Source organism: Eurosta solidaginis, chromosome 1 (assembly GCF_040869045.1).
Source record: "Eurosta solidaginis isolate ZX-2024a chromosome 1, ASM4086904v1, whole genome shotgun sequence".
NCBI classification, from domain to species: Eukaryota; Metazoa; Arthropoda; class Insecta; order Diptera; family Tephritidae; genus Eurosta; species Eurosta solidaginis.
Window position 1 is genome coordinate 256,858,902 of NC_090319.1, and position 23,312 is coordinate 256,882,213.

The following is a 23,312-nucleotide window of genomic DNA, read 5'->3' on the forward strand; positions in this document are numbered from 1 at the left end:
GTTTGAGGTAGTAATGAGATGCAATTAGCATGTCATATTTTATATACTATACTATGTACATATGAGCATCTAACATCTGATAGTTTAACCACTCGATTCTCTTTCTCTACCTCTAGCGACAGCGAAGTCAATCTATGAAGAACAATTAGATCGTCAGATGTTTTTTATGCTTTCGTCAGTAAAATATTGATCGAAGCTGATGTGTGCTGGAGACATGATGGAAACAATAACATTGACATTAGTCCATCGATTTACAAACAGAAAGTACATTGAATTTGTATGCATCGAGCCGCGGAACGATTAACAACCGAGTGCATAGTGCTGATAGTTTTCCAACATCTCAATTATAATTATAATAGACTATTCGCAAGCAATTGCAAAAAAGAACAATAAAATATATGTGTATACCTATTTAAAAAAAAAAAAAAAAAAAAAAAAGAGTTAAACATATCACTGAGGGGTAATTGTGGGTGACCCCTCAATGCACCTTGCAGTAAATCGACTATGAGTACAATGGATGTAAGTTAAGTGAACCAAATAGAATGGCAGACTGTGACAACACATTCCCAGCCAGCTAAAAGAAGTAATCTCTCTTCACCTGAAGTGCTAAGAAAAAAAATTTTTCAACAACAAAACGAAAGTGTAACTGCGTCATCAAATTCAAACAGGTTTGCTGTGTTCGCTGACGGGAACAACAACCAAGACGAAAATGAAATTGAAATTGAAGAAACAACCTCTCAGAGAGAGGCAGTCATAAAACCACCGCCTATATTTGTGCCTAACGTTAGTGATATAAAAAAAATGATTGAAATGTTTAACTCTGTTATTCCTCATACGGATTACAACTACAAAGCAGCAAGGGGAGGGGAAGTAAGAATTATGATAAAAAATGTGGATTCTTATAGAACTCTAGTTAAACATATGAAAACTAATATATAATCTTTCACACGTATCAGCTCAAACAAGAAAGAGCTTATAGAGTTGTTATTAAAAATGTACACCACTCAACTGATGTCAGCGATATAAAAACTGCGCTAGAACTACTTGGACACAAAGTAAGGAATATTGTCAATATTCGTAGTCACCATACCAAGCTACCTTTACCAATTTGTTGATATTGTAACGATTTTCTCTGCAAATCCTCTTATTTGCAATCCTCTGCTAAGTTCGAATCACTAAACTGTTGAATAAATAACTCCAATATTGAATAATGGAAAAATGGCCTTTATTAAAGTACTTCACAATAACACTCAAACTGTGCAACGAATAGCTTGCTTAATAACCACACTGATTGATAGCTCAATGAAACTCTACTATTCAAAATAATACTGCTATTGCTCGCTAGATATCGTCTTAATTGCAACTGCTTGACAACTCAAATCAAACTGAATTACTTCTTACTCGCCTGCCCCGCTTTTATAGTTTACGCTGCATACTTCTAGGCTCTTCGATTTCCAGAACTTACTAGTTATTTTCGGCTACAAAATCGCCAGCCACAACTACGTGCACAAATTATTGCTCTCTCTTGTGACAACTCAGATAGATGCAATTATTTATTCGTTTATGTAGATACATAATGACTGAATTATTGATGTGAATGTTTGTAGTTTACAGTCTTTCGCGCATACATAGGCGTATAAGTAAATGCATCTGTGTGTGACTTATTTCGGCTGCCTTATATATTTGTATACATGATCTGATTATTGACGTAAATACTGCTTATCGTGGCCTTAGATCGCCTTAGTGATGGGATAACTTAGTGATGCTAATATCCGTGACAATATTGAACCAAATCCTAACAACAAAACAATTTATTAATTGAAGCACATTAATAAAGCTATGGAGCCGCCAAGAAAATCGAATGATATGGTGCAATGTCACCGATGTCAACAATTTGGGCACACAAAGACTTACTGTACAAAGCCATTCAATTGTGTTAGATGCGGGCTTGACCATCCCAGTACTCAATGTTCTAAAAGTAAGGACTTACCTGCAAATTGTGCTAACTGCCTTCAAAGCCATCCAGCTAATTACAAAGGCTGCAATATCTACCAAAAATTAGTTCAACAAAAAAGCTTTAATCAAAACAATAGTCAAAATACCAAACAAGAGCTGGTAGATCAACTTATCAGCAGAATTTTACTGATTATAACGCAGCAAATGGAAATGTTAAATTTGCGGAAGCGCTGAAAGGTAATTCCGAGCAACGAAATGAGTCCAATACATTGCAAAAAATTGAAACACTTCTCAGTAAGCGATTAGAAATGACAAACAACTTGATAAATATGATGCCAATGCTAATGAACCAGCTATGCAAGTAAACCTACAGCTTGCAGTCTGGAACGCTAATGGTTTAATAAACCACATCCGTGAAGTGGAAATATTTCTTTCCACTTACAATATCGACGCCATGCTTATTTCAGAAACTCATTTTACAATGCGATCTTATTTTAGAATAAGAGGATATGATCTCATTAACAGCAACCACCCTGATGGCAAAGCCCATGAGGGAGCAGCTATTATAATTAAGTCAACACTTAAATACAATTGAGGAAGAAATAGTAAGTCCTCAACTTCAAGCAACCTGTGTTAAGATTACATGCAATTCCTACAATATTTCGCTTTGCGCAGTATACTTTCCTCCCCGTTTTACCATAACGCACGATGAATATCAATACTTTTTCAACAAACTAATGCCAACCTTCGTTGTGGGCGGAGACTTCAATGCCAAGCATCCATGGTGGGGCTCAAGACTCACTAATCCAAATGGGAAACAATTGCATAAATGTATAACTAGTGATCACCTGGCTGTTTTATCTACAGGCACGCCTACTGGCCCTCTGATCCAAGAAAAATTCCTGACCTTCTTGACTTTGTTGTATACAAAGGGATTTCGAGACATATGCTATCTGTTGCAGAAAATTTTGATCTGAGCTGGGATCATTCGCCAATTCTTGTCACTGTAAATACACTACCTGAGATCACGAATATGCAAAAATTAGTAACTTTGAAAACTGACATTGGCTATTTTCATCAGTACATGGATGCTCGTATCCATTCCGATATGTCCATTAAAAATGGATTCGATCTAGATACTGCAATAGAGTCATTCACTCAACTTATTTATGAAGCTGCATATCAGGCTACTCTTTCTAATCCGTCTCATGCCCAGCACAAAACTTTTCCTCCATCTCAGATAAGAGACATGATTAGACAAAAGCGCAAATTACGTAAAATTTGGCAGACAAGACGACTACCAAATGATAAAAAGAAACTTAATCAAGCCAGCAAAGAACTAAAGCAAGGTTTAAGCCATTATAAAAATAAGACAGTTGCGGAATTTCTCAAAAATCTCAATGTTAATAAAAACAACGAACACTGCTTATGGAAACAACGAAATATTTAAAAAGGCCAACAAAAAGAAATGTCCCTATTAGAAAGCTGATGGCTCATGGTGTAAAACAGATATAGGAAAAGCTCAAGCATTTAGTGAATACCTGAAAGAGACCTTCCAAACGCTCTCACTAAACAGCTATTTGGACAATGAAGAAGTTATGGGCTTCTTAGATGTCGCCTGTCAAATGGATCTACAAATAAAACGTATATCTCAATTAGAAGTAGAAGAAGAGACAACAAAACTGAACAACTCAAAAACACCTGGATATGATGGAATTGACGCAAAAACGATTAAATCGCTTTCTGAAAAATGCATTCAGTATTTGACAATGTCATTCAACCACATTCTCCGGCTTGATCACTTTCCAACCCAATGGAAATGTGCGGAAATTATAATGATACCCAAGCCAGAAAACGACATTAAATCATACCGACCGATTAGTTTGCTGGCGACATTCTCCAAAATATTTGAAAGAATATTTCTGAGAAGAATGATGCTGGTTATTGACAGAGACAATATTATACCTGAGCACCAGGTTGGGTTCAGAAATAAACATGGAACAATAGAACAATGCCACCGAGTTGTTAGTATAATCACTGATGCACTAGAAAACAAAAAATATTACTCGGGAGTATTTTTGGACATACAGCAAGCTTTCGATCGGGTGTGGCACCCAGGACTGCTTTGCAAATTAAAAAAAAAACATTTTCCTTTGCCATTCTATCTAATGCTAAAATCGTATTTCAGCGATCGCTGCTTCTATGTAAAACACAGGAATGAGCGTTCCGAAATACACTCAATTGAGGCCGGGGTGCCTCAAGGTAGTGTGCTGGGACCTGTCCTTTATACGATATTCACTTCTGACTTTCCAATGACTGAAGAGGTTATGATTGCAACTTTTGCTGATGACACAGCTTTATTGTCACTGGGCGAAACTCCAACAAATGCTACATCACATATTCAGCCCGAGCTGATGAAAATAGAAACATGGATGAAAAAATTGAATGTTAAAGTGAATACCGACAAATCTGTTCATGTGACTTTCACTACCAGAAGAGAAAACTGTCCTCAAGTATATATAAATGCCACACCTATTCCACAGAAGAACTCAGTAAGATATCTTGGAATGCACCTAGATCGAAGACTTACGTGGAAAGACCATATTAAAGCAAAGTGCCAACAACTTAAAATAAAGACAAACAAAATGTACTGGCTCCTTGGAGCAAAGTCTGAACTAAGTCTTGAGAACAAAATCCGATTATACAAAGCGATTTTAAAACCAGTCTGGACATACGGTATACAGCTGTGGGACATGGCTGCCAATTCCAATATCGAAATTCTACAGCGATACCAATAAAAGACACTTAGAATGATACTAAATGCGCCATGGTTTATTATAACCGAAAGCATACATAGTGACCTTGAAATTCCCTATGTCAAAGAAGAAGTGCGGAGGCTATCCAATAGATACTTGAACCTCAAACTAAGCGATCACAGCAATACCCTTGCATTATGCTTATTAGATGAGAGTGAAGAAACAAAACGACTAAAAAGGTTTCACGTCCTTGAATAAATAAATAAATAAATATATATGCCATAATTGTTAAGAAAACTAAAAAATTAATTGAAGTAATACTGCAATGAAATATGTTTTATATATACTTTTATACTCTGCTACTTTTAAAAATTTATCACATTTGCTGAATGTTAACATGACAGATTGCAAATAAAGTAATATTAAAAAAAAAAAAAATTGTATTTATATATGTATGTATGTCACCATGTTGCCACCTTGTATAGTTCCGTCATGGTTGGAGCAATTTCCCGTTCTCTCTTATTTTGGAGACAAACCGATTTCGGCGCTATGTCATCAGAGAAGGCAGGTTATTATGTTATCTGCAAAAATGTCTTGTTATTTTGAGTAAACCGCATAAGCCAAATAAAATTAGGGCTTCTTTGCTTTCTTATACAATGCAAGCTACATATACATAATTATAAAAACTAATGAAACTACGAAACTTCTTAGCAGATTGTATTCAAATGTTTTAGATCGCTTTAACTCGAAATTCATTATACTTAGACCAATGCATAGAGGTTAAGATATTAGGACTTTTAGAAATATGGGCAGAGCCATTTGGGGCTGCTTGGGACCATTTGAGACACCGTCAAGTTTTATTTCGGGCTGAAATTTTTTAAATTCAGAATTCGGCAATGACTATTTCCACGAACATAGTAGGATCACTTCGTGACTGTTTTGAGATTCTGACCGCACTATTATAGGATCCCTTCGGGATTATTTTTTAGTTTTCTGTGGATTACTTCCGCATTGCTTTCAGGACAATTTTTTTCTATAATTTTGGGTCTATTTCCGAATAACTTCAGAACCCATTTAGTTTGTTGCATTCCTCCCACAAATCGATTTTGGTCTTGGATTTCTTCGCCTTCATAAATGTGAATGGAAGATCTTTTGATGCTGAATCTGTTACTTTAGATGACTATATGGAAAGCTTATTTCTATTTAGCGATCTTATAGAGTGGAGGATGCCTACCCCGACTATCGAGCAAATACTTCCGTCTTGCCATGGTCGCTCCATTCTGCAAACCATATCTGCCGAAATTTTCGATGCCTTGTCTTAAGCTTAACATCTCTATTCGGTAGGTGAATTCAGCATATGCATTGAAGAGAACATTAACCTCGAAAATGATTCTTAAGTGGCGATTCTAAAGCCCGGGTCACAATTTAGTCTACTGTACCGGAAAATATATTTGCACACTTACAATCGCCACAGTCGAAATATCGAATATTTTTATCTACAGGCTCTAAAGATACACCAATAAACTTTACTGTCTCCTGATCGGTGATAACGAAACCAAATCGATCACGTCGTGACTATAAATTCGAGACAGGAACTCATGTCGTCAGTGTAGAATTCAAACACAGTGATAAATTCTTGGCAACAAGTCCGAACCCATCATTCGTCTCAACTCAATCGCCGTAAGTTCCGCCTTCCCTGGCCTGGATAAAGAGACAAAAAAGTCTGTATTGCGATGTACGAAGACAAGATAAAGTACTTGCTGTAATCCAAGAAAGAAATGGCGCATTCGCGCCTTAGCAACCACGTACTGTTGGCGAATATAAATTCGAGACAGGAACTCATGTCGTCAGTGTAGAAATCAAACACAGTGGTAAATTCTTGGCAACAAGTGCTGATTTGGACTGAGTAGGCAATGTAAAAGGGAATTTCTCCCTCGACAAACAAAAATCACCATCTTACCTGGCTTGATGTAGGTTTCGGTGTCATTGACGGCTTCGAGAGCAGATGAGGTGGCCCTTGGAGTGTACGAGAGAAACGCTCTCCAGAAAATGTTTGGTTCTGTCCTTGATGTCGCAGAAATTAACACAGCCACGAACAACATGCCATGCAATGAACGAGGAAGTATTTCTATCGATACCCGTCGTCGCTTTTTAAGAATTTATGATATCGTTTTAATATTTGGAACTGAGAGTATCAAACGATAGTTTTCCGAATATTGCAACGATTTCATGAATACTTAAAGGCAAAAAGCTTTCAAAGATTTAGAATAAATAGGCAAATGCAGTCCTGGTGTAGAAAAACCGCACATACTTAAGCAGAACTCTTCTGTCAAAGTCAAAACCTGAATTAAAAGTTAAAAAAAATCATTTCGACTGCAGAGTATCACCCTATATTGCTGCCAGTTCGAAATCGCTCTATCTCCAACCATTTTTCAAAAACTCTCCATCTTAGGATTTGTTTCAAAAGCTCTCTATATTAGAATTAATTTAAAGAACACCCTTTCTCAGCATATTTTAGTCAACGCCTTATCGTATGTCAAATGTATTGAATTTATGTTCAAATGGGGAGGTTTTTGAAAAAAAAAATTGAGATAGAGCGTTTATGAATAACGACGGAAATACGGCGTTCTTCAAACGAATTTAGAAATAATGACGAAAGCAATAACTTTTTATAATTTTATGAAATATTTAGTATAAAATTAATAATTTCCCCAAAATCTGTTGGTATTTAATAAATTGATATCACTACTATTACTACTTAAGGCGCTTTTCTACTACAATTTTCGCCGAAGGGGATTGAATTATTTCCCCGTTTCTCTTGCTTCGTGAAAGCAACCCCATTCGGATTTTTAAATTTGGGAGTGTTAAAGTTCTGCTGTCATTAGAGAACAGCCCTCTAGTAATTGAATCACGGGTTTGAGTAAAAAAATTTAGAACCCTACCTGCGTTGTCTATGATTTCTAGACAGCGAGAATACCTCTATTATTTCAATTAAAAAAATTTTGATACCGTTGAACTTTGGTGTAAAATTGAAATTAGACTTATTTTTTCCATATTAATAAGAAATTGAGAGCTTCATAAGAAATATTAGTCATAAATAAATACAATATATATGTAGCTTAAAATTCCAAAAATGCCATATAAAAAATCATGAAAGGTAAGTGAAAAAAGTATTTCTTAAGACTTTCTTATATCCTTTATTATGGTTTCAGACGTTTCTTAATAACAGATTTTAATTATTATATGTATATAAACTTTTTTCAATTACTGGAGGAACACAATCAATTTGATTTACTGTAAAGCTATGCGACGAAAATGGTTATTTAATGGGCCCTCATCTGAGTATCCAGCAATTTCCTGTGGTATGATTCCTGACTCTTCAACAGTTGTACAAGGTCTACACATACACTCCAATGGTGCTTTCGTTAAGACTTTCTTGAATTTTCGCTCACCATGCTTAGCTTTAGGGCAAAAAAGTGAGACAGCAGCTTCACGTTCGCCAGACTCTTGACAACACATACATGAACGTTCCATTTGCCAAATTTTACTACCGGACACCTAGGAAATAAGTGAAAATCAATTTGTTATCAATGAACAACTTTAAGTAATAAATTTTGGGACCAATGAATTGTTAACTATGTATCTAAATCGTACTACTAAGTTCGTAAAGGCATTCATGGACGGTGATGGAGAACCATCTGCTGCAACATCGACATAGATATAAATTAGCGCCAAATAATTGTATTTACATTTTTTTTTATCAAAAAATCAACGCAACAACTGATCAGAGTTTAAAAAATTCGGACCATCTAATCAGAGTTTAAAGTACCCAAACCAACTCAACTATTTGTCAAATAAGTTAATTGGTAGAATCGATGACGCAAATGGCCAGATAATGGAAGAACTGTGCTATATTTGAAAAATAGTTTGCTAAAAGTGTTGTGCCAAAACGTACTCTAAGATATAATTATAATTTGTATACCTCTCATGAAAATAGATAGTATACGGTTACAAATTTTAATTTAAGTTTAAAACCGTGTGCAGGACTACATACACAAATACTTAAACTTGTTTTTGGAATAGTTAAAACTTTATATTTAAACAGAGCTCAGGGAAATATGAAAGAAAATTAACTCAATCCAAATAAGTTTCAAATGAGAACAAAAAGGTGTCAAATGAATACAAATACTTTTCAAATTAAAACCACAAAGTATTCAGATATAGGAAAATAACGGAAAACGATTTAAACTAGAGTAAGTTTTAAATTTAAATGAAAGAAGTTCGAAATAGACGATATTAAGGCAAATAAGTTGACGAAGAGAAGCGCACAAAGGAGTTACGTCACTCTTCAGTTAGTATTCTCAAAATAAAGGCCTCTTATAGTTTTTTCATAGTCCCCTAGTCGTATTAGAAAAACCATTCACCTCGTCATAACCAAAAAAGAAGCATTCACAATTGGAAGTACTTCGCTGGAAAATAGGTGAGTATTTGCTTTACTATTTCGTTTCCCTGTTATTTAATACATTTAAATTAGGCTTTCTTTTAAAACCTGGCCAACTTTGTTTTAATATCTGAAAAGTTTTATTTTGAAACTAGACAAGTTTGAAGTGTAAATAATAATGTGGTTTTAATTTGAAACCGTAAAAAGATTATAGTCCGAACCGAATTAAGGCTCTCCATTTTATGATTTCTTCGAAATTTTTATTATACCTATATATATACATGTGAGTTGACCTTATGGCAAAAAATATAAATTTGAAAAAAATTTGGAAAATGGGTGTGGCACCGCCTACATTTAGAAGATGGAAGTCTTTTAAGCCGTTAATCCTAAGCCGCTGAAGATATAACGCTGAAATTCGGTACGATCGTGGGCCTTGTCATTACACATTCACTTTATGAAAATTAACAAACGCGGTTTGCGACCACGCCCACTTTTAAAATAAATCAAAAATTCGAAAAATTTAAAAATTCGGTCATTTATACCAAAGATAGATAAGGTGCTGGAACTTGAAACGTTGGTTGACCTTATAACTTAGAATATAAAATTTGGAAAATGGGCGTGCCACTGCCCACGTATTGAAGAAGAAATTTGAAAGTTTTTAAGCCGTAAATCAAAATTCGTTGAAGATATCATATTGAAACTCAGCATGGAGGTTGTCCTAACTATTATATATATGCATTGTCAAAATAAACGGAGTCGGCGGTCGACAATAGCCACTTTAATAAAAATCGAATTTTCCGAAAATAGGAAAAACGCGATAACTCAATACCAAAGGCCGATAAGTGACGAAACTTGATACGTGAAATGTATTAATATCCTAGAAAATGGGCGTGGCACCGCCCACTTTTATAAGAAGAAAATTTTAAAGTTATGCAAGCCGTGAATCAAAAGCCGTTGAAGATTTGACATGGCTGTGGTCCTTGCTAATATATCTACATCTTTGTAAACTTGTTTTACAGACACACCTCGATAAATTAATAAAATCGGTTAGCGGGTACGCCCACTTTAAAAAATATGTTTTCAAAGTCGGTAAGAAAAAATTCAACAACCTTGTGGTACGTAACTAAATTATACAGTAGCGTTATTGTATACCACATTGCGACAATAAAAAATCGATAAAAATTTTGTAAAACTAGGCCTATTTTTAACATATTGTTACGAATATTAGCAAAACTAAGGAGTGCTGCCATCTCCAGGCCGATGCTAAGCAGTGACGTGAATTCACATCAATAATTCAATCATTATGTATCTACATAAACGAATCAATAATTGCGTCTACACATATGTACACATTCCGACGAGCAACATTTACATACAAGGCAGCGAGAGATGAGATGTCACACACAGATGAATTTATTTATACGCTTATGTGTGTGCGGGAGACTGTAAACTACAAACTCACATATGTACATCTGAGAAGCGCTAAAAAGTAGACAATTGTAAACAAGTAGAAACTATATGAGAACTATACACACACGAATATAGTTGGTAAGTTCTGGAAATGGAAGAGCCTAGAAGTATGCAGCGTAAACTATAAAAGCGGGGCAGGCGAGTAAGAAGTAATTCAGTTTGAGTTGAGCAATCAATCAGTTATTGATTAAGCACGCGATCTAGCGGCCAATAGTAGAGTTCAATTTGAGTTATCAATCAGTTTGGTTATTAAGCCAACGAGTAGCAAAGTATAAGTGTCATTGTGAAGTACTTTAATAAAGGCCATTTTTCCATTATTCAATATTGGAGTTATTTATTCAACAGTTTAGTGATTCGAACTTAGCAGAGGATTGCAAATAAGAGGATTTGCAAGTAAATTCGTTACAATATATAACATTTTGGAAATCACAAGGAACCTGATTATTAAGTAAATAATACACCTAGAATGTTTAAATTCAATATTTACACTGTTATTGAGACTCTTGATAAAAATTTGGAACACTTTTTGAAAATGAGCGTGGCTCCGCAATTTTACAAATATTATTAACCATAAATCAAAAACCGTAAAGCCTATCATAGCAAACTTCAGCAGGAATTCTTCGAAGAAAAATTAACGAAATCGGTTAAGAACAACGTCCACTTTTATATAAAAGATTTTTAAAGGGGTCGTGGGCAAGTAAAATAAGCTATATCTTTGCAAAAAAGAGCTTTATATCAATGACATTCCTTTTCGCAAGTTCAATTATAGCTGTGTTTTTTTTTTACATCTATCTACGTTTACACTTAAACTTTATATGGACTGCTGAGCCTTATAATTTATATACACTTCTGAAATTGCTGCGCATAAAATCAGTACTCCTAAATTTCAATATGCATTATACTTAGATGCAGCTGAAATATGTGTCCATGTTTCACTTCTACCCTAATTCTATGTATCACCTCAACAAATGGTGTGTGTCCACTATTCATCGCAACCGATTCAGCTATATGTTATACACTATGACCACCAGAGGTTTGTGTCTGCACTTTTCGGTACAACATGTTTTGTAGCTAGTGGCCGCTAGATGGGTCTCCTAAGCATTATCTAAGCGAAGATAAGCGTCTTTTACGTGCAAACGTAAACGTATACGCGTGTAAAAAAAACAGGGCTTATATCAAGAAATTGAACAAAAAATCAAATTTTTGAAAATTGTCGTGGCACCTACCCCTTTAAGACTAAGCAATTTTCTATGTTTCGGGAGCCATAACTCGAAGAAAAATTAATGGATCATAATAAGATTGGGTACATATATTTTCCCTATAATATTTATATAAAATATTATACATTTGCGGAAAAGAGCTAGACATCAATGGAACTTTACTTTCTAAATGGAATTATAACCAAAAGTAAGATAGTATTAAAATTTTTGGAAATAGGCGTGGAACTGCCCCTTTTTAAACAAACCAATTTTCTGTGTTTCGGCAGCCACATAACTCGGAAAAAATCAACATACCATAATAAAAGTGGGAATATATACTTTCTTTATAGCAGGATATATTTCTGATAAAAATGAACAAGATCGGTTGAAGACCACGCCCACTTTTATAACAAAAGATGCTTAAAAAGGCCGTAGGCTACAATAAAAAGCAGCTTTAGCGAAAAATTGTTTTGTATGAAGGATATTTCAAGTTATCGTGATCACATGCAGACGGACTTACGGACGGACATGGCTAAATCAATTCCTTTTTTCATCCTCAGTATTTTGATATATACTAGTCTATATTTATCTTGATTCGTTTACGCCGTTGCGGTCTACCGTTATGTAACCAAAGTTCATGACATTGAAACATATCGAAATCTTCAAGTTATGGGTATATTTCCTTAAAATGCAGATGTGTAAATAAATATTGTAACAAATTTGTTTGCAATTCCCCTTATTTGCAATCTTCTGCTAACGTTCGTATCGCTAAACTGTTGAATAAATAACTCCAATATTGAATAATGGAAAAATGGCCTTTATTAAAGTACTGCACAATAACACTTATACTTTTGAACTAGCTTGCTTAATAATCAAACTGACTGATAGCTTAAATGAAACTGATCTCTCGCCTCTACTGTTGTCGCCTTTTTATACTGTCTGATTTCCTCGTTGCATATTTCTAGGCTTTCCTAATTCCAGAACTTACTAGTTAGTCATAAATTTCTCAGCTACAACTACAGATGTATAATTTTTATAACTTCTCTCATACCCCAAGCGCTTGTATGTGTGAGCGACACTTCCACAATTATAATTGCATACCTTTAGGAGCATTTCAGATAAGATAATTGATGTGAATTCACGTCACTACTTAGCATCGGCTTAGAGATGGCAGTATTCCTTAGTGTTGCTAATATTCGTAACAATATGTAAAATAAACAGCAGCGTAAATCAAACTTCGGTTACATCCGAATTTAGACTCCCTTACTTTTATTGGAATATATTGTGTTCAGTAGGATTATAAAAGTAATTTATCTGAAATGAACTGTACAATTGAAACTCACGCTGAGTATATAATGTTCGATTACACCCTTAATTGTTTTTATAAGCTTTTATTTACTTTCACTTTGTTGTTTGTAATCAAATTTTGCAAGTTAAATTGGATACACTTCCCGGTGTCCCATTGAGCTGAAATTTTGCATACATGTATAAATCCGATGACAATGCAATATTACTTTCCGAGAACTCGATAAATTAATCGATAACACAGTTATCGGTAAAGATTTGTATTCACAAGGGAATAAAAGCCTAGGTCCTCAAGAACGCAGGTATCTTCCTTTGTGTATGCAACAAACGTAGAAATGAGGCTGTTATCGTTAAATGTTGCATACTTTTTGTTGCATACTTTTCTGCGCACTTTTTTATAAGCTTTTATTTACTTTCACTTTGCTGTTTGTAATCAAATGTTGCAAGTTAAATTTGATACACTTCCCGGTGTCCCATTGAGCTGAAATTTTGCACACATGTATAACTCCGATGACAATGCAATATTACTTTCCGATAATTCGGTAAATTAATCGATAACACAGTTATCGATAAAGATTTGTATTCACAAGGGAATAAAAGCCTAGGTCCTCAAGAACGCAGGTATCTTCCTTTGTGTATGCAACAAACGTAGAAATTAGGCTGTTATCGTTAAATGTTGCATACTTTTTGTTGCATACTTTTTGTTGCATACTTTTCTGCGCACTTGATTTGGTTTTACAGATTTTGGCCAGGAACAGAGCAGAGAGAAAAAAGCTTTTCTAAGAACAAGCTTCTATTACTTGTTAATAAAACGAACTAAAAAGTAAAAAATAAAATTAAAGGAAAAAAACTTTTTTAAAAATAAGCTTTTATTATTGGTTAATAAAATTAACTAAAAAGTAAAAATTAAATTGACTGTAAAGAAATATAACACTTTATAAGTTCATTATAAACTTTAACGATAATTAGGCTTTTTCGTCTGCGACAAAAAAATTCCATATTGTACATAATTATATATTTTTAACATTAAAACTTTACACCTAAATTATTAAAACTTACAGTTTATATCACAGTCCCAATTGTTCTAATAAAAGCGTGTTACATTGTGATAGCAAGAAAAGGAGGTCCTAAATGTTCTTAATTATACCATCAAAATTTAACACGCTTTTTAGTAGAACAATTAGGACTGTGATATAAACTGTAAGATTTTAATAATTTAGGGGTAAAGTTTTAATGTTACTTACTTACTTACTTAATTGGCGCTTAACCGTCTAAACGGTTATGGCCGTCCAACAAGGCGCGCCAGTCGCTCCAAGTCACACCAAGGGAGTTTAAATCGTTTTCCACCTGGCCCTCCAACGGAGTGTGGGCCGCCCTCTACCTCTGCTTCCATAGGCGGGTTCCGATAGAAACACTTTCTTGGCCGGAGCATCATCTTTCATTCGCATAATATGGCCTAGCCAGCGCAGCCGCTTGGTTTTAATTCGCTGGACTATGTTGATGTCTGCGTATAGCTCGTACAGCTCGTCATTAAATCTTCTTCGGTACTCACCATCGCCAACGCGCAGTGGTCCATAAATCTTTCGAAGAACTTTTCTCTCGAACACTCCCAAAGCCGCTTCATCTGCTGTTGTCATGGTCCATGCTTCTGCCCCATATAGCAGGACAGGTACGATAAGTGACTTGTAGAGTATGATTTTCGTTCGCCGAGAGAGGTCTTTACTTTTCAATTGCCTACCTAGTCCAAAGTAGCATTTATTGGCAAGATTGGTTCTTCGCTGGATTTCAGTGCTGATGTTGTTGCTAGTGTTGATGCTAGTTCCCAAATAAACGAAGTCTTTTACTATTTCGAAATTATGGCTGCCAACAGTAGCGTAGTTGCCAAGGCGCATATGCGCTGACTCTTTGCTCGATGACAGCAGGTACTTCGTTTTGTCCTCATTCACCATCAAACCCATCTTTACTGCTTCTTTTTCCAGTTCGGAGTAAGCAGAGCTAACAGCGCGGGTGTTTTGGCCGATGATATCAATGTCATCAGCATATGCCAATAATTGCACGCTTTTATAGTATATTGTTCCAGTGCGGCTAAATTCTGCAGCTAGTATAATTTTCTCCAGCATCAAATTAAAGAAATCGCACGATAGGGGGTCACTCTGTCTGAAACCTCGTTTAGTTTCGAACGGCTCGGAGAGGTCCTTCCCAATTCTGACTGAGCTGATGGTGTTGCTCAACGTCATTTTGCACAGCCGTATAAGTTTTGCGGGGAAACCAAATTCAGACATAGCGGCATATAGGCAGCTCCTTTTCGTGCTGATGTGTGTCGATTCTTTTTTCACGGGTTTTTTTCCAAGATTTGGCGCATTGGTGAAAATCTGGTCGATGGTAGATTTACCAGGTCTGAAGCCGCACTGGTAAGGTCCAATCAGCCGGTTCACGGTGAGCTTCAATCTTTCGCACAATACACTTGAAAGGACCTTATATGCGATATTGAGAAGGCTGATTCCACGATAGTTGGTGCATTTTGCAGTATCCCCCTTCTTGTGGACTGGGCAAAGAACACTTAGATTCCAACCGTCGGGCATGCACTCTTCCGCCCATATTTTGCTAAGAAGCTGCTGCATGCGCCTTACCAACTCCTCGCCGCCGTACTTGAATACCTCCGCAGGCAATCCATCATCGCCCACGGCCTTGTTGTTTTTCAATCTGCTTATTGCTATTCTAACTTCGTCATAATCGGGCGGGGGGACATATATTCCATCATCATCGATTGCGGGATCGGGTCCTTCATCTCTGCGCGCTGAATTGCTGCCTCCATTTAGGAGAACAGAGAAGTGTTCCCTCCATAATCTAAGCACTCTCTGGACATCAGTTATAAAGTCGCCGTTTTCGTTCCTACAGGATTTTGCCCCGGCCTTAAAACCTTCCGTCTTTCGCCGTATTTTTTGGTAAAATTTTCGGGCGTTATTCCTGGTGGCTAGCAGCTCAAGCTTCTCGCACTAACGCCTTTCTGCTTCTGCTTTTTTCTTCCTGAAAAGGCGTCTCGCTTCCTTTTCCAACGCACGACAGCGTTCACACACTACTCTTGTCGCGTTCGCTTTTAACGTAGCCCTGTGGGCAGCGTCTTTCATTTCAGTTGCAACGCGGCGTTCTTCATCGTACCAGTTGTTTTTTCGTGGTCGCCGGTAACCAATTTTTTCCTCGGCGGCAGTACGAAGTGCTTTGGAAATATGCTCCCACTGCTCCTGTATTCCTTCAGGATGAGTTGTGCTCTCAGAGAGCAGGCGTGAGAGTCGAGTTGCGAAATTATTGGCAGTCTGTTGTGATTGAAGCTTTTCAACGACTAGCTACCCTTGTGTTTTTCGTTCCTTGGTTTTAGCCGCGTTGAGGCGGGTGCGTATTTTGGCTGCAACGAGATAATGGTCCGAGTCGATATTAGGTCCTCGGATCGTACGCACATCTAAAACACTGGAGGTGTGCCGTCCGTCTATCACAATGTGATCGATCTGATTGCGAGTATTTCGATCAGGAGACAGCCATGTAGCTTGATGAATCTTTTTATGCATGAACCTTGTGCTGGATATGACCATGTTTCGAGCACCGGCAAAGTCAATCAGCCTCACTCCGTTAGGAGAAGTTTCATTGTGTATGCTGAACTTTCCGACTGTAGGGCCAAAAACACCTTCTTTGCCCACCCTGGCGTTAAAGTCACCAAGCACGACTTTTATATCGTGACGGGGGCAGCGCTCGTATGTGCGTTCTAATTGTTCATAAAAAGTGTCTTTCACCTCATCGTCTTTCTCCTCTGTCGGCGCATGGGCGCAGATGAATGATACATTACAAAATTTTGCTTTTATTCGGATAGCGGCGAGACGTTCGTCCACAGGCGTGAACGCCAGAACTTGGCGACAAAGTCTCTCTCCCACCACGAATCCGACGCCGAAACTGCGCTTATTCGTATGGCCACTCCTATATATGTCACAATTTTTGATCTTCTTTCTTCGTCCAACGCATTTCTTGGATGGCGTTGATGTCAGATTTTGCTTTGACGAGGGCATCAACCAGCCGGGCATCTGCACCAATCCCATTCAGGGAGCGGACGTTCCAGGTGCATGCACTCAATTCATTGTCCTTCAAACGTTTGCCATGGTCGTCATCAATAGAGAGTGTATTTATCCGAGGCTTGTTGTTATATTTCATTGGGGTATGGTTTTACGTGGCGGGTCCCAAGCCCAGCGCACAACCCGCTCAGAGTTCAGTTTTAATGATAAAAATATATAATTATGTACAATATGGAATTTTTTTGTCGCAGTCGAAAAAGCCTAATTATCGTTAGACGTTACAATGAACTTATAAAGTGTTATGTTTCTTTACAGTCAATTTATTTTTTACTTTTTAGTTAATTTTATTAACCAATAATAAAAGCTTTTTTTTTTTAAGTGTTTTTTCTCCTTCCCTTCACAAAACGTTTTATATCAAATAAGAGGAAAAAGCGAAAAAATTTACCGAGATTCGATAAGAACGTTGTTTCTATTACCGTAACTGTTGTATAGTTGCTTAAGGAAGACGATATTTGGATATGTATACTTAGTTTGTTTCAGCTCTTAGATCATTTAATATTCTTGACATTTCTCTTTATATGTATCATTAGGAGGGTTCCATCGAGTTATCGAGCTCTGGCTCACGATCAAATCTCATTGGAACGATCTGGATCAAACTTATGAGAGCTGGCAGTACTAATATTAAACATCTGTTTTGTTGAAAATAAGAAGAAGGAACGTACACAAAAACTGAAGTTACTGATAGATTAATTATCATTTAAATGGTTTGGCACTTAAACAAACTATTTTCCTAACATTTTCTTCAAGTTGTTTACTCTTTCCGTGTTTTGCTTTTACATATGGCAAAATCTTTTATGTATATACATATATACACATATTTATTTCAGTGCTACCACGGCTCAACTATTTGGTTGGCCCTTCTTATCAGCTGATTTTATTTTTTTTCATTTCACTGAAGTAGGGATTGTCGGAAAGAGATGGCAAACTCAAAATGAAACCAAAACAATGATAACATTTTCTTACTACACACAAATGCTGCTGTTTTGTGTTTTCAATCTATTCCATTCGTCTAAAACCAACACGCTGATTTTGAAACAGGTATGTTGTTGCTGTAGAGATGAGTCAACCATATAGTTGAGCCATGAGTGCTACCAACTCAAAAGTGGTTAGCTGTCAAAAAATCTACTACAGAAAACGAAACGAACAGGAGTGCTATACGGACAGAAATTGAACCAGATAAATATCAGGATCACAACGTTGTTTGGTGCATTTGCATGTTAATGTTCTATCAGTATCTGGTTCACGCGTCATTGGAACGTAACTATTAATATCTCATACGAGTATATACATATATATCAGAACACACGCTGGGTATATAATGTTCGGTTCCGCCTTAGACTTTCTTACTTGTTTTAAATCACTTTTGAATGGCTGAAAACAGCTAATCTTCGCAATCGAATTTTTATATCTGGCAGTGATGCAGGTTCGTTGATATCCGTATCGACCATATCGGACCAATTTTCAACATGAACAATAAACGGTATGGAAACGCGCCGAACGCCGCACAGTGGCATTTTTTGCTTGGTTTAGACGCGAAAAAGTAAAAATTTTGAAGTCATTTTTTTTTTAATTGGAATGCAGTTTGTTTTTAAGATGTCCACAGTATACCACGGTAATTATCGTTTCTTATAATTATTGTTCTTCATTGAATAATCTGCTGTCAAACTGTGAGTTGTTGATGACGCGCTAAGTAGCGCAATTTAAATAAAAAATTGGGGGGAAACAAAAATATTTTTTGGTTATTTAAAATCTACACGTAATTATATTATTTTGCAAGCGTTCAAAGTTTTTTGGTTGAGTATTTTTTACGGAATTATGGGTTTTTTAATGTGTATTATTTTTGTGCTGAAAATATATAAAACCGTGAAAAGAAAAGCCCGGCAAAAGTTTGAACCACTCTGAATAACACAATCATTTTTGTATTTCTGCTATAACTCAATATTATTACATATTAACTCAAATGATTCTTCATCACCGTAGGTCCCCGTTTTGATGTAATGACGATAACGAAGTGGGTGTTGTATGAGGTGTGCGTTGCAGAACGTGGCCAAAAGCAAAATGATAAAGCCTTGAGCTTGGAGAAGATAAGAAATTTAAATATAGGTATGTTCAATTGTGAACAAAAGAACAAGATAAGGATTTAAGAAAGGGTCCAACCCCTCAAACCCCACCCCCTTCGCCTTTCCTCACTGAAGGGGGGTAAGGCATGCAAACATATACACTTGGTTTGAATGAAACATATTCATGAGTTATTAATTTTTTCGCGTCTAAATCATGCAAAAATGACACGGCGCGCCACCGCGCCGATATTTATGATTTTCGGTGGCGTCGTCTGAAAAACGACAAAATATCGGCTACGTATATCTCCAGTATATATGTATGAGTGACTTTTTCGTCTCAATCACGAAAGACCTTGAGTTTATAAATATAAGCGGGACTTTCATACTTGAAAGGTGAAAATAGTTTCAATCATACACCAATTTTAAAAACCACTATTTGAAACATCTTTACTAATAAATACTATGTTTTCGCTAAACAAAAACTTCGTGCTTTCCAATTGTTTTATGCAAAATATTTGTCGACAGAAATTAAATTCTTGATTTTTGGTTTTTAAGTTATTAATATCCATGTCAAAGAGAGTATTTCGATACCTCCCCTTCCCATCGTGTTTGAAAACGTTTTAGGTGTTGGTTGTAACTGAAAAGTACAGTGTTTGGGTTTTGTGGAAACTTAGTATTAAGCATGGAAACTTCAGTTTTGATTTTCAAAAACACAAAATCTGGTGCTGGTAACTATAAATATAAGTAGTTACTTGTATATAACTGGCACAACGACCAACACAGGCAAATGAAGGTATTGGCTTCGGTACACATCCGGGATATTGAAGGACGTGTATAACTGGTGTTACTTGACAATCATCACCAATATGAGAAATATCTGTAAAGAGAGGGCAAAAGTTAAGAAATAAATACTTATTCGTATATTTTTCAACCTAACACTAAATTTTTGATCTACCATTATCCACCGGCACCGAATCTTCGTCCGCTTGCGCAACACCGAGTCTTATAAATATGAAATAAATGCAGTAGAAAAATATAAATGCGACAAAACGATGCTTGGACCTTGATGTGATTCTCATAGTAGATGCATTACTGCCACACCTTATTTTATGCAGCATTTTAATAATTCGGTTAGATTGAGTCTATTTAAGTTTACCGGTAAATATATTTCTCAACATTTATTTCTTTGTGTTTAGTTTTCCGCAAGCAATCACTGTTCACTTTGAGGATTCTAACTAAATAAAGGTTTACTGCATGTATTCCACGCTATTTTATACTTGAGATTGTTTTTTGTGTGTCGTCAAGTATCTGTGCTTAATAGTCTCGAAACTGAGCTCAAGCAATTGTATTGTATCAAAATTACTTTCTAATAGCTTAAGTGTGCATACACAAAGGAAAGTGACCACTGAAACTATAATCGAACGCCTCAGGAAGCTCATTCGCTGTTCAACAAACATAGTACATTTGTACGTTCATAAATAAACAAAATGATTTGTGTGCCTTAATTGGGGACACAGAAATTGCATTAGCCGGAGAAATTACAGTAAAACGTGGGGTGAGAAATTTATTTAGGCATGTGACCTAACGAATCGCAATACGAGGAGACTAACAAGAGGTCACTTACTTCATCAGGAAAGTAAACAAATTGTGTTAGGTCTTGATCTTCGTATTTTTATATTGTTGATGTAACAAAGTTCAGCATGCACGACATCATTGTCACTACGATGCCCTTAAAAACCCTCCTCTCAAATTACCTTAAATGGGAAATAAAAACAAATCACAAGCTGGTAGGTCATTCCCTTGATCTGCTGATGATGAAGAAGGAGAAAAAAGGTAGCGCCAAAAATACTTTTCCAATAGGTTTTTCACAAACTAAAGACTTGTATTTAAATTTTGCTGTTTCCTGCACTAGGTTGCAGGTCCATGAGAACCTCATACTGATTTTGTCCGTAGGACTAGAACCCCAAATCAAAATGTCTCGCACTAAGCGCATTACCCACGAACTATTTCTCTACCGTATTCAAGCAATTTTTGTATCCACTAGTCTAGAACCATATTTACAGTTGGTCTGATTTTTTTCTCGTTTTTAGCGGACACTCTTCAAAGTTGTTTTCTAAAACGATTAATCCTCAACTTAACGAACTTTTGTAAAGAACCTCACACGAGTAAGTACACTGGAAATCAGGTAAGTGCTAGTGTCACATGGATTGAGACCTGGTAGTGAAAACATAAAATGCAAAGTAAGAAGATCAGCTGCAAGACAAAATCTAGCTTTCTTTTCAAATGGCTTTTAGATCAGTACTGCCGGTTCCACCAATCTGTATGGTAAAAGAAGAGCAAACAGCAATTGGAAAGGAATTTCGGCCTTAAACACATCCCAGCATAATTCGCACCCCACTAGGCTGTATAATGAACGTCAAGGTCGTGTTAACATCCGATAACATTCATATGCAGTTTAATGACCACAACCTTTCATTCCTACTATGCCGAAATTGCAAAAATGAAACGGATAAAGGGATGCTGAGGAGCAAGAAAAATAATAAACTCAGTAACTGATGATGAAGAAAAGGTGAGAAGTAAAAAAAAGGAGGAGAAGAGAAATGGAAAACTATGCAACTTCCTATTTGGCTAGAGACTTGAAGCTAGGAACATATTCAGATCTTGATGTCAAACTTGAGGCATAATTCAAAACTCGACGGCTGTGCCGAAGACTTTATACCTTTCATGGATGCAGCTGAACAATCTTATCCCATTCGGAATACCCGAATAATCGACCGTATAGCATATTTTATATAGAGAACAAAAATGTGCATACTTAGGCGACATTTTTAATAAATATAATTACTTCTTTATTAAGCGTATCTAAGTTCAGGTTTTACCGAACATTATATAATTATATACTTAGCGTGAGTTTCAATTGTACAGTTAATTCCAGATAAATTACTTGTATGAATTTTGTTACAAGGAATTTATTTTTTTGAGGCTCTAGAAATGTTGTGTATCTAATGCTTGATCGGAATAGGGGCGTGGCACCGCCAATTAAATGTCTCCCAATTTTCTCTTACAATAAAACTTGGTAAGTTTAATTATCACTGATACAAAATTAAGATCTAGCTTATTATTGTAGTCTACGACCCTTTTAAACCTCTTTAATATAAACGTGGGCGTGGTCGTTAAACGATCCCGTCAATTTTTACTGGTATATGGGAAGTATGTATCCCTAATTTTATTACGATATGTTAATTTCTACGAGCTATGGCTCTCGAAACATAGAAAATTGTTAGGTCAAAAAAAGGGCAGTGCCACGCCCATGTTCAAAAATTTTAATATTTCCTAACTTTTTGTTATAATTCCATTTAGAAAGTAAAATACCATTGATAGTAAGCTCTTTTTTTTGCTGAAGTATAGCTTATTATATTTGTCTACGACCCTTTTAAAAAGCTTTTATTTAAATGTGAGCGTGGTCCTTAACCGATTTCGTTACTTTTTCTTGAAAGCATTATTTATAGAAAATGTTGATTTTTTTAAGATTCATGGTCAATAATATTTGTAAAATTGATTTTATCTGAAGTAGGCCACGCTCATTTTCAAAAAGTTTCTCAAATTTTTATCAAGAATCGCAGTATCAGACCACACATAAAATTTCAACATACTAGGTGTATTAGCCGTGTTTTTTTACACATATGTATATACATATGTACGTCTACGTTGGCGGGTAAAAAAATGCTTATCCTCACTTAGATAATGTTTAGGAGACCCATCTAGCGGCAGTGGTTAAATAACTAGCTACAGATCATGTTGTACCGAAAAGCGGAGACACACACCTCTGTTGGCCATCCATAGTGTATAACCTATAGCTGAATCGGTTGCGGTGAATAGTGGACACACACCATTTGTAGAGGTAATGCATAGATGTAGTGTAGAGGTAAAACCTGGGCACATATTTCAGTTGCATCTGACTATAATGCGTATTGAAATTTATCAGTACTAATTTTCTGCGCAGCAAT

At 36.1% G+C, this 23,312-nt stretch overlaps 1 protein-coding gene across 2 annotated transcripts in view; it reads right to left on the minus strand.

Annotated features, from left to right (window-relative positions):
* Window positions 1-7,929: 7,929 nt before the first annotated feature.
* The window catches only part of Burs (Bursicon), a 28,156-nt gene continuing 12,773 nt past the window's right edge, over window positions 7,930-23,312 (minus strand). Inside the window, exons 1-3 of one of the 2 annotated variants that reach the window (XM_067769565.1) lie at window positions 20,261-20,526; window positions 20,058-20,182; window positions 7,930-8,270 (exon numbers count right to left, since the gene is read on the minus strand). In XM_067769565.1, the coding sequence (XP_067625666.1) occupies window positions 8,004-8,270; window positions 20,058-20,182; window positions 20,261-20,423 (555 nt within the window). In that variant the 5' untranslated portion in view covers window positions 20,424-20,526 and the 3' untranslated portion in view covers window positions 7,930-8,003. Of the gene's footprint in view, window positions 8,271-20,057; window positions 20,183-20,260; window positions 20,527-23,312 lie in introns of those variants that run through there. The other variant, XM_067769572.1, reaches the window with a different exon arrangement.